Source organism: Panulirus ornatus, chromosome 38 (assembly GCF_036320965.1).
Source record: "Panulirus ornatus isolate Po-2019 chromosome 38, ASM3632096v1, whole genome shotgun sequence".
NCBI classification, from domain to species: Eukaryota; Metazoa; Arthropoda; class Malacostraca; order Decapoda; family Palinuridae; genus Panulirus; species Panulirus ornatus.
This window is the reverse complement of record NC_092261.1, coordinates 4,970,657-4,985,653: the sequence shown is the minus strand read 5'-3', so window position 1 is coordinate 4,985,653 and position 14,997 is coordinate 4,970,657. Positions and strand designations below refer to the sequence as shown.

At 36.2% G+C, this 14,997-nt stretch overlaps 1 protein-coding gene across 1 annotated transcript in view; it reads left to right on the top strand.

Annotated features, from left to right (window-relative positions):
- Positions 1 to 14,997, top strand: part of LOC139760946 (unconventional myosin-XVIIIa-like) — a 281,136-nt gene that overhangs the window by 227,558 nt on the left and 38,581 nt on the right. Inside the window, exons 19-22 of the mRNA XM_071684732.1 lie at positions 345 to 464; positions 3,894 to 4,151; positions 4,296 to 4,450; positions 7,899 to 8,022. Of these exons, the coding sequence (XP_071540833.1) occupies positions 345 to 464; positions 3,894 to 4,151; positions 4,296 to 4,450; positions 7,899 to 8,022 (657 nt within the window). The remainder of the gene's footprint in view (positions 1 to 344; positions 465 to 3,893; positions 4,152 to 4,295; positions 4,451 to 7,898; positions 8,023 to 14,997) is intronic.

Below are 14,997 nucleotides of genomic sequence, written 5' to 3'. Positions count from 1 at the left end.
GAGTTTCTAAACTTTTTCACCACAGAGTTTCTAATGTCATATCGATTTAGAAATTAAAACAAATGTCTTTATAAGGACTAACAGTTTAATGCAGAAATTGGTAATTGGTTATTTTGTGGTACCCTAAAATAAAACAATAATCCGTTTATGCAGCTGTAGGGTTAAGGACCTGATTAAAAAATGCATATGTACTACAAGACCATATATGGCTTATGTGATATTTTTTTCTATTAACAATACCCCAGATTGCAAAATTGATTAACTAACTGTTTGATTCAAAGTTGCCTTTTTCTGAACTTCTATATATGATTTTCATCTTTTACTGAATTAGATTTCTTATGTAGTTGGCAGAAGTGACAGCTGACCTCTCAGAAGAACACAACACAGCACACCTAGCAGGGGAGAGGCTTGAAGCAGAGCAGACAGAGAGGATGAAGTTGGAGAAAGAGATTGAGAGGCTCCAGGTAATTATGGTCTTTAACTCTGGTCAAATTAATCTTGTCAGGATGCTTCATTGGAGGCTGAAATGTGTAAAAGTGCTAAAGAACAAGCAGAGTACTGGAACATTTGGGAACACTGGTGTTGTAAGGTCTGCTGGGAGGAATAGTACCACAAAAAAAGATGAATATTTTCTTGAGCAGTAGAATTGATAATACCATACAGTCAGTTAAAATAATGGAGACGTTCGCTGCTGATATTCAATAGGATGAGAAAATTTGAAGTAGAAAGAAATCAAAGAAATTGTTAAAACATTTGTGATGCATTGAAATAACTGACTAAAAGAATGGATTTCACTGAGGTGAGCAGAAGTACACAGTAGCACTGTGAAACGAAAGTGTAATTATATAGGGAAAATTATGCTATATGAAGAAGTGTGTTGAGATGTTCTTTAACAATAGTTTCTTAAAAGATCTGCTGGATTTACCTGTCATTTGAATAGCAAGGAGTGTACAAAATTGTTGTGGAACAATGTGTATTTCAGTTACAGTGTAAGTATGCTAGTTTCACTACTTTAAAGCACATCTTATTACTTTAGATCAAAAGCACACTGCAACAGTGTGCTGACTGTGTTCGGTTCATATAAGCAAAGCTTTCCATGCCTTATTGGAGATGAGGTAAAGTATTCTCATACTGTTAAGAAAGCAGCAGATTATATGTAGAAGATTATGATGAACATATGAGAGAAGGAATAATGCTTTAGAGTTTCATTGGATCCCTTTATTGAAATAATGGTAGATTGTGGATAATGAGGATACAGAACAAAAAACATAAAAGGAAAAAGAGGATAAGAAGTCCAAGCCATTGTTTGGGCATGTAACTAATCAATATATCCATCTTCTGTCATAATTTCTGTTCCCAATTTTATGAAATGGATTAGGTACATAGACTCTCGGATTGGAATTTGTTAGGATTGACTGAGGAGGGTTTTAAAGTGCCATACAAATGCAGGAACAGTATTCCATATTTGGATGAACATGGCTTTTATGAGGTGTAATTCTTTTTCCAAAAGAAGGAACAGAGGGGGCCAGGTGAGGATATTCCAAAAAAGGCCCAGTCCTCTGTTCTTAACGCTACCTCGCTAACGCGGGAAATGGTGAATAGTTTAAAAGAAAAGGAAATATATATATAAACAGTTAATTTAATGAAAGGATATTTTTGGTAAACAGAGAAGAGGTAGTAAAAGCTTTGCGGAAGATGAAAGCCGGCAAGGCAGCAGGTTTGGATGGTATTGCTGTGGAATTTATTAAAAAAGGGGGTGACTGTATTGTTGACTGGTTGGTAAGGTTATTTAATGTATGTATGACTCATGGTGAGGTGCCTGAGGATTGGCGGAATGCATGCATAGTGCCATTGTACAAAGGCAAAGGGGATAAGAGTGAGTGCTCAAATTACAGAGGTATAAGTTTGTTGAGTATTCCTGGTAAATTATATGGGAGGGTATTGATTGAGAGGGTGAAGGCATGTACAGAGCATCAGATTGGGGAAGAGCAGTGTGGTTTCAGAAGTGGTAGAGGATGTGTGGATCAGGTGTTTGCTTTGAAGAATGTATGTGAGAAATACTTAGAAAAGCAAATGGATTTGTATGTAGCATTTATGGATCTGGAGAAGGCATATGATAGAGTTGATAGAGATGCTCTGTGGAAGGTATTAAGAATATATGGTGTGGGAGGCAAGTTGTTAGAAGCAGTGAAAAGTTTTTATCGAGGATGTAAGGCATGTGTACGTGTAGGAAGAGAGGAAAGTGATTGGTTCTCAGTGAATGTAGGTTTGCGGCAGGGGTGTGTGATGTCTCCATGGTTGTTTAATTTGTTTATGGATGGGGTTGTTAGGGAGGTAAATGCAAGAGTCTTGGAAAGAGGGGCAAGTATGAAGTCTGTTGGGGATGAGAGAGCTTGGGAAGTGAGTCAGTTGTTGTTCGCTGATGATACAGCGCTGGTGGCGGATTCATGTGAGAAACTGCAGAAGCTGGTGACGGAGTTTGGTAAAGTGTGTGGAAGAAGAAAGTTAAGAGTAAATGTGAATAAGAGCAAGGTTATTAGGTACAGTAGGGTTGAGGGTCAAGTCAATTGGGAGGTGAGTTTGAATGGTGAGAGGCTGGAGGAAGTGAAGTGTTTTAGATATCTGGGAGTGGATCTGTCAGCGGATGGAACCATGGAAGCGGAAGTGGATCATAGGGTGGGGGAGGGGGCGAAAATTTTGGGAGCCTTGAAAAATGTGTGGAAGTCGAGAACATTATCCCGGAAAGCAAAAATGGGTATGTTTGAAGGAATAGTAGTTCCAACAATGTTGTATGGTTGCGAGGCGTGGGCTATGGATAGAGTTGTGCGCAGGAGGATGGATGTGCTGGAAATGAGATGTTTGAGGACAATGTGTGGTGTGAGGTGGTTTGATCGAGTAAGTAACGTAAGGGTAAGAGAGATGTGTGGAAATAAAAAGAGCGTGGTTGAGAGAGCAGAAGAGGGTGTTTTAAAATGGTTTGGGCACATGGAGAGAATGAGTGAGGAAAGATTGACCAAGAGGATATATGTGTCGGAGGTGGAGGGAACGAGGAGAAGAGGGAGACCAAATTGGAGGTGGAAAGATGGAGTGAAAAAGATTTTGTGTGATCGGGGCCTGAACATGCAGGAGGGTGAAAGGAGGGCAAGGAATAGAGTGAATTGGAGCGATGTGGTATACAGGGGTTGACGTGCTGTCAGTGGATTGAATCAAGGCATGTGAAGCGTCCGGGGTAAACCATGGAAAGCTGTGTAGGTATGTATATTTGTGTGTGTGGACGTGTGTATGTACATGTGTATGGGGGGGGTTGGGCCATTTCTTTCGTCTGTTTCCTTGCGCTACCTCGCAAACGCGGGAGACAGCGACAAAGTATAAAAAAAAAAAAAAAAAAAAAAAAAATGTTATGATTAATTTGTTTACATATTAATTGAAATTATTAATGCATATAACAGATTTTTGTTGTTGATAATGTAGGTGTAAAGATATGAAAAACTTAACCATATAGGTATACATTGGAAGTCTGTTGAATAGGTCAATTCAGTCAGTTTTAAGAAATTATAAGGATATTTAGACAAGAATTAAAAGAATGCTTTTGTTTGAATTTGATATTGCTGCCCTTTTGTTAGGTTATTGTGTGGAAGTACAACTGACTGAAACTGTTGACTGATCATGATTTATATATTTATGATTCTATACGTTATTTTTCCATTTTGTGAGTCATAAACATGGCATTTTCCATCCTGATATTCTTTCTTGAATATTTGTGGTAATAGTTTTAGGTTTTTCGTAAATGATGAGTGGTAGAACTAGTGGCATAACTAGAACATTTTAGGACTGATATGCTTGTGTTCAAAAAATGTTGTAAGTCGTTTGTAACTGATAAGATTTCATCACAGACGGATATGAGGCTTATGACAACAGCAAATGGGAAGTTGGAAATGGAGAAACAAGCTCTGCGTAGTGAGGTCCTTACAGTGGCCAACGTCAATGGTGATGCAGACCATGATGACGATGATGCTGCAGAAGCCTCGTTATATAAACGCAAATATGAGTGGTGTCTTAGAGAGATTGAACTCCTGAAGAAGCAACTTAAACAACAACAAGAGGATGACCTAGACCACTTACTTTTAACCAAGAAGCAACTAGAAAAAAAGGTATGGTGATTTTTAGCTTTACACATTTAAAAGATGTTTATGCATATTAGTGTGTACAATATACAATTTTTTATTTCAATTTCTATTTCTATTATCCATATTTGTATGTCTTTTTTCAAACTGCTCATTGCATGACTGTTTCAGGTAGCAGATGCTTATGAGGAAACTGAAGAGCAGAGACAGGTTGTGGCCCAAATGAAGCGAAAATCCCAGCGATTACAGGCAGAAATGAATGACCTTAAAATCTTGCTTGAAGAACAGACCTCTCGGAACAACCTTCTTGAGAAGAAACAGAGAAAGTGAGTTTTGTAGGTGCATACTTTAACTAACATAGTCATGCTCAAGAGCCCCTTCTTAGGAGCTTTTGCGTCAGTCAGGTTGCCAGCCATATCTTCCACAAGGGACTACAGTTCAAGCATTGTGATGATATGTGTATGTCTTTGTAAGAAGTAGATGTTCAGTCTCTTCTGTGTGAAAATAGCATCTTGGGCAAGAGGGGTCTTATGATATGTAGAAATGATGTTTGTGATATTAGATAGATGGTTGGTGTTCACATTGCTCATAAGAAAATGTAACTCATAAGTGTTAAGGGAGTATAGCTTCAGATGGGTATATGTATGAAGGATTAGAGTGTAAATTTGGGTTTAGGGGTTATTTGTTTAGTGCTTGTCAGATCAGTACATCTGTTTTATCAGCACAGTGATTGCAGGGTGTAGAGAAATCTGTAACTGTAGTTGATGCTAACAAATAGGTAGCAATGAGATATAAGCTGCTAATCAGGGTTAGATATTCAACATTTTGGCAATTGTTTTCCTCAGGAGTGTATGACACTGTAATGCCTCACACTTGGTTATATATATTGCTGTTGGATCAAGTTCCTGATTGCTGTGGTTTGGTGCTCCTTGATTGTTTATTTCCTTTCGCCTGCCCTCTAGCATTCAACCAAGCTCCACCTACCAGTGTAGCAGCCACTGTAACCCACTTGTAACTTCTGCTACTGTGTTAATGTTGTCCTCTTGTAAATGTAGGATGCTTCAACCAATTATCTAGAAGTGGCAAAAATCTTGCCATTGGACAACCTTAACACAATAGCAGGGAGTTACAAGTGAACTATAGCATCAACTAGACTGTTAGGAAAAGCTTAGTAGAATGTGAGTTGGCAGGTGAGAGGAACTGAACAGAGATTGTATGTAACTCCAAATGAGGCACTACCGTGTCATATTCTCCTTAGGAAGACAGCTCTCAAAATGTTAAGAATTAAATCCTTATTAGCAGTTCATGTTTGATTGCTACCTTTCTGCAAATATGTGTGTATATGGTGCTAAAGTGTGAGGTGGGGGTGAGCTTTTAATTTCTGTGTAGGGGCTGGTGGTTGATTGTGAAGTGTTAGGAGGAAGGGATTAGTACTGCACTTGTAAAGAATTGGGTGCCAAACATATTTTGATGGGTCTGTATTGGAAGTGTATTGTTCGGTTGTTGAATTTTGTGGTTGCTGAGCAATATTATAAGTGCTTGTTTTGTGTCAGTGTAGGTTTACACTTGCCTTGGAAAACATTATTGACCAAGTTGGTGAGGTGTAATTTAGGGTGGAACAGATGAATTGTTTGTACAGTAGAGTATTGAGGGATTCTTATTCTGTTTGAAATTGACTCTGGAAGTGGTAGAATGTTATAATTTATTACAGTTGTGTTGATATGTGTGATGTGGGAAGGTAGTATACCATGTTTGTGTATTTTATTAAACCTTTGGTTTGTTTTATTTTCACTGGAGTAGTTGATTGTTCAGGGTTAATGGAGGGAGCAGGTTGGATTTGTGCCCGTCATGGGTTTAAGGTAGTGATATTGGATTTCTGTGGGGGTGCAGACATTCTTTTAGTAGAAAACTAGGGCTCTAATTTCATTGTGTAGTGCTTCATTTTTGTTGCGTCTGTCAAGTTAGGTTGCTGTGAGGTAATGAAGGCCGTCTGTGTATGAAAGGACTTTCACTCTTAAGGTCTGCAGAGGAATAGAGGGAGGTCATTTAGGAAGAGATACAAGAGTGTTGGAGAAAGAACCACTCCATAGGGGTCTCCTTTGTATAACTTATGGGTTTTGGAGGGTGAGTCAGGATTGCCAGCAAGCTATGAAGTTAGGATAACACTTGGAAAAAAAATAGAATTACAGATTTTTATTTCTTTGCATTGCTGTTGATGGAATAAGCTGGGGTGACTACATCAGTGAATGTGGTATGGATATGAGTTCCACTGAGTCAAAATGGTAGATCAGGAAAATGAAAAACTGCCTTTTGTCCAAGAAAATAATGCACAAAAATTTAATTGAACGGTAAATAACATATAAAGTAGGTTTTGGAAATTTGTGTCGAAAAACAAAAAACATAGACTTCATAGTAAACATGATCAGGAAGCAGATATTTCTGAAGGTAGCTGAAAAAGGAAAAACATATATCTATGTTGGTAGCAAGACAGTCATTACTGACTACATAGAGACTTGGTTCAGGACAGTAAAGCCATGGCATAATTTTAGGTGAATTTGTTTCATTTATACTTAGTGCGGAATATACACCTTGTGTTCCAACTCGTCGCATTGCTAGCAAAGGTTAATGCTTTGCAATATGTTGACATACCCAGGGTAGATATACTGCGAACATTGAATGAAATTATACTAGGCATGATTCCAGGTCTAGAATCATTTTTATCTTAGAACAACAAAAGGTCTGAAAATGAGATTGTTAAAGACTTTGGATCCTTTTTCAGTAAATCACCTGCAACAGGGAAAGTTCTGTGGGATTGTAAATTTGCCAGCTTCACCCCTATTCTGAAAAATTACTAAGTCCCAGCTCAGAAGTTATTACCAAGTTAGCTTATTTCTGTATATGGTATATTTATGTATTTATTTATTATACTTGATCATTGTTTCCCTTGTCAGTCATGATAACATATATAAACTCTTAGATGATCCTTTTACATCATTTAAGTCTTAAGTACATTTTCTTTTTGGATTGTTCATGTATAACATATGAATTGACATAGCAATAAGAGTAACTGATTACAAAGGTGAAGGTACATGTAAAAGTAGGTTTCACATATGCAGTAGTTAGCTTCAAGTCCATGACTGACATTATTTGCCCCGCCATAATTTACTAGTATTTCTCAGTTAGTCCTCTTTACTTTTTTACTGTTACAACACTAAAATTTGATGTCTTCCTTTCTCTAAGCCTTAGCATATCCCATTGATGTATTTTTAGCTTGTATGTCTCTAACTTCACTTTTGATCTATCATTCCTCGCTTTCAAATCCCACAAACTCACATTCATTTAATCTTTTTTGGGTAGACCTCATAACAAATGGAATTGACAAATAGAATAGTTACATATATAGTTTACTTGTGTTTCTCTGTAAGACCTGTTAGCTCTATACTCTTACCAGTCTAAGCTGTTAAGTTTCTGATATTGTTCACTACCACAAACACCCTTAAAAGAATCCACTGATTTGTTGCTTTTTTCTATTCCTTTGTATTACTAGCTAGTATGTCTTTCACTTCACTCTTCCAATTTTCACATCCTTCTGAACCTCATCACCATTCTAGGCTTACTGTTCTTTATTTGTTTCATTTTGTTTACTTCTAGTTAAGCCAAAACACATATGTTGTATATTAAGTGTACATATGATTCCAAAGATATTTGATCTATATGAAATACACTTCTTACTGAAGCTTTCCCTTCATAATCAGTTTACTTTTTGTCAATAAGGTTTGACCAAGATGTAATGGCAGTGCAGGAGGAGCTACGACATGAACGTGCGAACAAGGATAAGATCCAGAGGGAACGTGACCAAATCCTCTCAGAAAAGTACTCATTTGAGCAAGAAGTATCTGTGAGTACAAGCATACTGACTTCCATTCCTTTGTACAAAAACACTAATACATGTCTGAATTCCTTTACAATATAGAAAGTTCTGTTATTGAGCATGTGGCAAGAAGCCTTATTTTTCCTTGTGGAATTGTGTTGCATTGATAATGTACTACACATTATGTGGAAATGATAGCTGCTGAGTGATTGACCTTTATTCTTTGTTACTTTTTTACCCTTCTTTTTTAGGAGGTAAAACATATTGATGTAGTCCCGTATTCAGACTTGGATATATTTTAATGGCTTTCTGCCGTATATGTATGCTCATAACTCTCTTGATCATTTTCATAACATGTTTGAAAGGGAGTGTTATTTTCCTTTTTTCTGAAATTCACATTTACTTTCTCTCATTTGGATGCATATTTTTTTCTTCTTATTCAAGATTTTAGAGTCACACTATGCCCATTAGTCATCACTTTTTGGGGAAGATCCAGCTTCTCCTCCCAAACACTTTTCTTATCAAAAAAAAATTATATGATCATTTTACCTTGTTCATCTTTCTTCACTGCCTGTTCTTACAGTGCTACATACGTCTGTGATGGCGTTTCTTAATATCGAGTTAATATGCCTTCTGAAAACCTTAGCTTCACTTTTTATTTTTCATTAATAGCTGATCATAACTTCTCCTCAAAGTTGAGTTTTACACTCACATTTTCTGCATTTTCCATATTTGTCCTTTACTTTTTTATTTCTATATTTCTACGTTAATTTACATTGCTTTCTCTTTGTTTTTCCATGTTTTTTCATTTGTATTTTCTAGTCAGAGGCCTGTTAAACTGAAAAGCTAACCTGCATATTTTTATTGAATAGCCTGATAAGCCCCACCATAGACCTTACATACTTCACATTACTTATCACAGTTTATGTTACCATGAATATATTAGTCATATGATTGCCTCCCTCATATTGTTTCTGCCTGTACCATACAGTATATATTAACAGACATAAGTATGTTCAAATTATCTACTAATGTACATTATGCCCTTTCTCTGTTGTCATACTTTTCACTCGGGACAAATATATTTATCACTTCTCTTCTTTTATCTGTCCAGTGATATCATCTATCTCAGCAAGCTTCTCAGATCCTTTTCTTTAAATATTCTTTAAAGTTTTCCTTAACTTCTTATATTTGAATGACATATATGCAACAAGTGATCCAAACTCCAGCCCAATGGCCTAATTAGCACTTGACATGTGCCATAGTAGACCCTTCAGTATTGAGTATTAAATGCACTTATTTCAAACAATATATGATTGTTGCCAATGGGAAGAAAGGTTTGGGTGTTTGAACCCCTCTTATACATTGTGTCATCCAACTATAATTGTCATAACCTGTCTAATGTGCAAGATTGTTTACAAGTTGTAGATTTTATGTGAAACTTAATCATTGTAGATTATCTCAAGTCATGAAAATGTGCAAAATATGCTAGATTTTCAAAATTCATACGTATCTCATTCAGGTATTCATTATAACCTTTGTTCAGTTAACATTAGAAAATACTGCCTTCCCTTTGCACCTCATAATTTGAGCAAGAGATTGAAAAGCTGAAGTAGGGACCTTTGGTTATTTCATGAACAATTCATAACCCACAATAATATACAATGTACAATGGCAGAACAGTACAAATTATAACTCTTGCAATGAGTTTGTTATTGATGACAAAGAAACCATTAGACCTTTTGCTAAAAGGCTTTGTTACACAAGTCTCTTTTTGGAATAATTATTTGGGTCACTTGTGTTAGACCAGTTTTATTCTTCCATATAAAGTAAAAGGAGGTAAACCTTTTAAGAGGTGGTAACACTGACAAATTTTATGCCAAAAACTGTGGAAATCCTTTACCAGAAATGTGACTGGAAGTGTGTTATGAGGTGCAGTCAACAAAAGGGTTGGATAACCATTTATTTTAGTACAGGACTAGATTTGGGACTGGGGAAATGAAAAAGATGTAATTAAGGAACATGTATAAAAGTTGACTGAGAGAAAAATGAAATGCTGTCAAAGCATGATGAAACAATGTAAAGTGAGGTTATGTATAGGAAGTTAAAGAGTACTTTGTTAAAGTCTGCCTCAGGGATGTGGACTGAAAATATAAGAGAAAGAGAGTCTGGAAGATGATACTGAAACTTCCAGAAAAGTTTTGAATAGAGGGAGAAGAATGTAGAGTTTGATGTCTTGGGTAGAAGGATTAAAAAGATGGTGCATGTAATTAGAGGGAAAATAAATGAGGCTTTCAGAAGAATGAATGAATAGAAATTTAAGAGAACAGATTGCCATTTGGAAAGGATTTATATTGGTGTAAAAGTAAAGATTTGTGAAGGAGTGAGTGTACTTGCCAGGTCCAGGACAATGGTTGTGACAGATGAAGTTTCAAGATATAGGAGAGTACTTTAAAGACTAGTGAGGAGATTTAGTTAAAAGGGATGTAACTTTTGATACAGTAGAGTTAGAAATAAAGAGGAAGCAGAATGATATGGGATGAAGAGAACAATCCAAAAGAAAAAAATAGGTGAGGAGCACAAAAGAAATAGAGAAATAAGTCTGTTTATCATAGTTGGTAAGGTGTAAGGCAGAGTTATTACTGATCATATTAACTAGTTGAGCCTCTTGTAGGTAAAGAACAAAGTGGATCTGCAAGAATAATTGTGCGTAGTCCAGGTTTTTGCACTTGGTGGAGAAAGTTATTGATTAGGCCGGGCAATGGAGAAAGCTCCAGAGAAAAAGAAGTGAATGCAGCATTTATGGATTTGGAAAAGGCAGAATTGATGGGAAAGCTTTTTGGGAAGTTGTGACTTTATTTAATGTACATGGGAATTTATAAGTATACTGGGATCTTTTACCATGCAAATAATGCACCTCCAATACTTTTTCCTTATATGACTAATTTCAGCTTCATTTTCCCACTCTCATTCTCACTGAACTTTATTTCCAAATATATAAACTCATCCTCAACTTCCATTTGTTAACCAAGCAAACTTAACATACAATCTGATCTCCCTTCTCTTTCAAAAACTTGTATGATACATGTATTTGCATTCAGTTCAGCTTCCTCCTTCTACATACATCATTAAACCAACCCACCATTCTTTTCAACTCTTCCTCTGATTTATTTAAGAACACAGCATACATTAACTACAGGAATTTCCTTTCTTTCTCTTTGGTTTTCACACCTAAATCACCCTACTTAGTTTTCATCTCATGCAGTGTTCATTCATAGAAACATGAAAACGCAACCTTGATGTCAGACCACTCATTCTTTCTACCACTTATTCTCACCTATGCACTGCTTCAATTATAATTGCTCTAAACAAAGTTGAGAAGTCTTCCATGCATGTTATATGATCAAAACTTCTTATAGTACTTCTCTGTTCATTCTATAATATGCCAAAGCAAATATATTAATGTAGCATACATTTTCTTCTTTTTACTCTGTTTTCCTTTCAACTACTTATACCAGGTGCTAAAATCTAAGTAACACACCCTCTGTTCCTGGTAGTCCCACCTTGCTTATCTCCAACAAGGTGTTCACCAACCCCTTTAAACATCAATCACAGTAACCTCATGCCTTTCACTGTATGTTAAGGAGACACTCCTGTATACTTATTATGGTCACTTTTACTCCCATGGAATAGTTACTGCTTTGTACAATCCTCATGCCCCTGGCCAATTTCCCATGTTTCTGCACACACTTTCCAGATGCACTCCACTGCAGTTTCACCTCTCTCTTCACCATCTCACTCACCTTTCCTTCTGTACCTCCAACTTTTCCATACCCAAAGAGCTTAATTGATCTTCTTATGTCATTTGTAATGTCTCCCTCTCTCACATACTGTTTCTTTGTCTCTCCTTTCCTTTCACCATACTGTACCAAGAAACATCTTTTTCGTTATTACCTTCAGATATTTTTTAAAGATATTCATTCTCTCCATCTCTTACAAACTTCATCCTTTGTTTTGCTAATTTATTCTCTCATCTCTTACACACTTCATCCTTTATTACCAGTGCTCACCTAGCCTGGCATTAGCATACTTTCTTCCCTGTCCATGTACCTCTGCTACTATAAATCTCCTTCCAGAATGTCTTGTTATTATCTTCTAAATTTTCATTCATATTTTTGGTGATATACTAATCATTTCCTCTCCCTTTGTCGATATATAACATCTTTTTAACTTTTCTCTTCATGGCAGAATCTGTATTTTACATTCTTTCTCTTAAATTCATTTCTATTTTTTGGCAAGCTTACATCATATTTTCCCATTTTACTTTTTAAATGTCAGTTTATTGTTCCGTCTCATTTTTTATGATTATTGATTTAATTCACTTAGCATTTATATATTCCATTTATCTTGTACCTTCCTTCAATGTTCTCTATTTTTACATTATACCAGAAGTAAACTCCATTGGTTTTGTTTACTTCATATCTGTCTTATGGTATTGTGATGAAACAAATGCCTAATTTGACATTGTCAGTCTGTGACCTGTTTTCCATTATTCATATGGGTTATGTCAGTACTGCCACCTGTGTTGATGAACAGCGTCATAGAATCAAGGTGTTACGTTATATTAGTATCATAATTGATAAAGCTCTGTTAAATGTTTCAAGTTCCACAGTGCTGGTTCTGGAGCATAGTCTCATTTTAACTTTCCCTGACAACTTTCTCCTGCGTGTTCCTATACCAGTATTGCTGGAAAGCTGTTAACACGTATGATGAATGCTATTTTAAGTCCTTGGGACTTTATAATTTCACGTCTTTCATGGATAGTATATATTGGTACAAAGGTTAGGTAAGGTCAGAAAATGGAAACGATATATTTTGATAATTTACATAGAGTGACTTCGGAGAAGTAGAGTTGACTGCAGTTTTATTGTTAACATTTATTTCATATTTAGGAAATAAAATCTGTTCACTGTTTGCAGTATCAGCAGTATCAATGAAAGAAAGAAAAAAGTCCAGTAGTTAACATTCATAGCACATTGCTATTTTTGGTAATCATTGATGATGTAAGGGAAAGGGGCTGATTATTTGTTGTAAAATGAGAGCGTGGGAGAGTGTAGGTTTCTGTAGTCAGACATGATCAAGGGAGACATTCTCACAGCCAGAAATCACCCACCATGATGTGCCAGTTTTAGGGCTAAATTCTAGTGTCGTATCCATTTTACCTTATGTTTGGTTTTGTAGGTTTGGTTTCTTTTGTGATTTATGTCATGGGGAACAGTAAAATGGTGGCCAGGGTGGTAGTACAGTCCAGTGTTATTGGTCTTATAATACTTATGCCTACTGTTACAGTAGATTGCTAGTCATTGTCCGATGTTTGTTCTCATTGGTGATAGTTGATAGCATCTTTTACTTTGAGGTTGATGAGAGAATGTTCCGAACTGCTTGATATTGGTTAATTATATAAGAATGTTGGGAGTTGTGTTGTAGTTTTACTCTGTTAGATAAGAATGTTTTGAGTTGTTAGATGTTTATGCAAGTTGTAATTTTAGAGTATTAAGGATGCAGAAGGCATACTCGTTTTGAAGTTGAAGAAAGGTAGGAGTATTTTTATGTCGTGTACCGAGAATTGAGAATGTAAACAACCTATGTTTATTGTTATGGGTGAAAGGACATAAGTTGAACAATAGAAGCCGCGATATCAGTACCGTGACTTTATAGCACACTAACCCTCACCATCGTTTGTAATGAATAAAAATGGTGCAATATTAACCCGGTCATGTGTGGAAATGTAATGTAATGTGATGACTCAGTAAGTTCCCGGTGCGTGGGTGTGTGTCTGCCTGTATATCTCAGGGCTAGCTGTGTAAGCGTATTTATTTATGTGGTATGCTTTTTGCAGTACGTGAGGGAATTCTAGACTCGTGGGTTCCCATGTAAATGTGTGCCTACATGTATGTGTGCATGTTTATATATCTGATTACTTGACCTACTCAAATGGAGAAGTAGTTTTGTGATTGTGGTGAGTCCCGTACTCTTTCACGTTGTCATACAGTCTTATGAAGTGCTTAATTTTCATATTCATTACCTCTTCATTCAGTTTGTGTGTATGTATTTGTGATCTCTATTTGTGCATTAGATGTAAAGACCTTAACATTGCGTTGCGTTGCGCTACTTGTGAATGTTTATAAGTATTTGTTGTAGTCTGTGTGTTTTGAAGTGTCTAAATGTGTGTTTGTTGGCTTGTTTCGATGATGAGTTCAGGAATTCCTATGACTGATTGTAACCTCAGAGAATTTAATATTATCTGATAATGTGCGTGTGTGTGGTGGTTGACTGGCTTATGTAGTTAGTGAGCGCAACAGCTCTACATCCACTCGATAAGCTACAGACCCTTTTATTGGGGTGTCGTTGGGTCTAACTGTAGTATACGTAGTTCAGTTAACACCTTTGGTTGGGAGCGAAATGAAGATGGTGGTGTTTGGAGCTGCACTACACCTTCAGTGGTAAGTGTGGGATTATTGGTGGTGTTTGGAGCTGCGCAACAGGTGTGGGATTACAACTGCCTTTCCCTTGCTCCTCGCTTGACTAGGATTTTATTGGTTATGAATTATTGCGTTTGGGCATTGTGTATAAATGGAAATTTTATGGATCTTAGTTTACAAAACTTGCATTTTACTGTAACAAAAATCTTCAAACTTATCACGGCTTATATTATCAATCGATGTTAGCGTTCATATAATAGCTATGGTGCAAACAAGTTTTGCAGTTTTCAGAATATATTAGCAATGTTTTGGAAGTAAATAGTATTCAGTTTTTGCACTCTTGTTCAGATAGATTTTATAACCAGGCATTAAAATTCATATCAATAGAAGAAACCCTGCATCAGGAACATACTAGATACCGATGAGCGTCCTCACTCAAGTGAGGGGGTTTATATATATATATATATATATATATATATATATATATATATATATATATATATATATATATATATTGTGA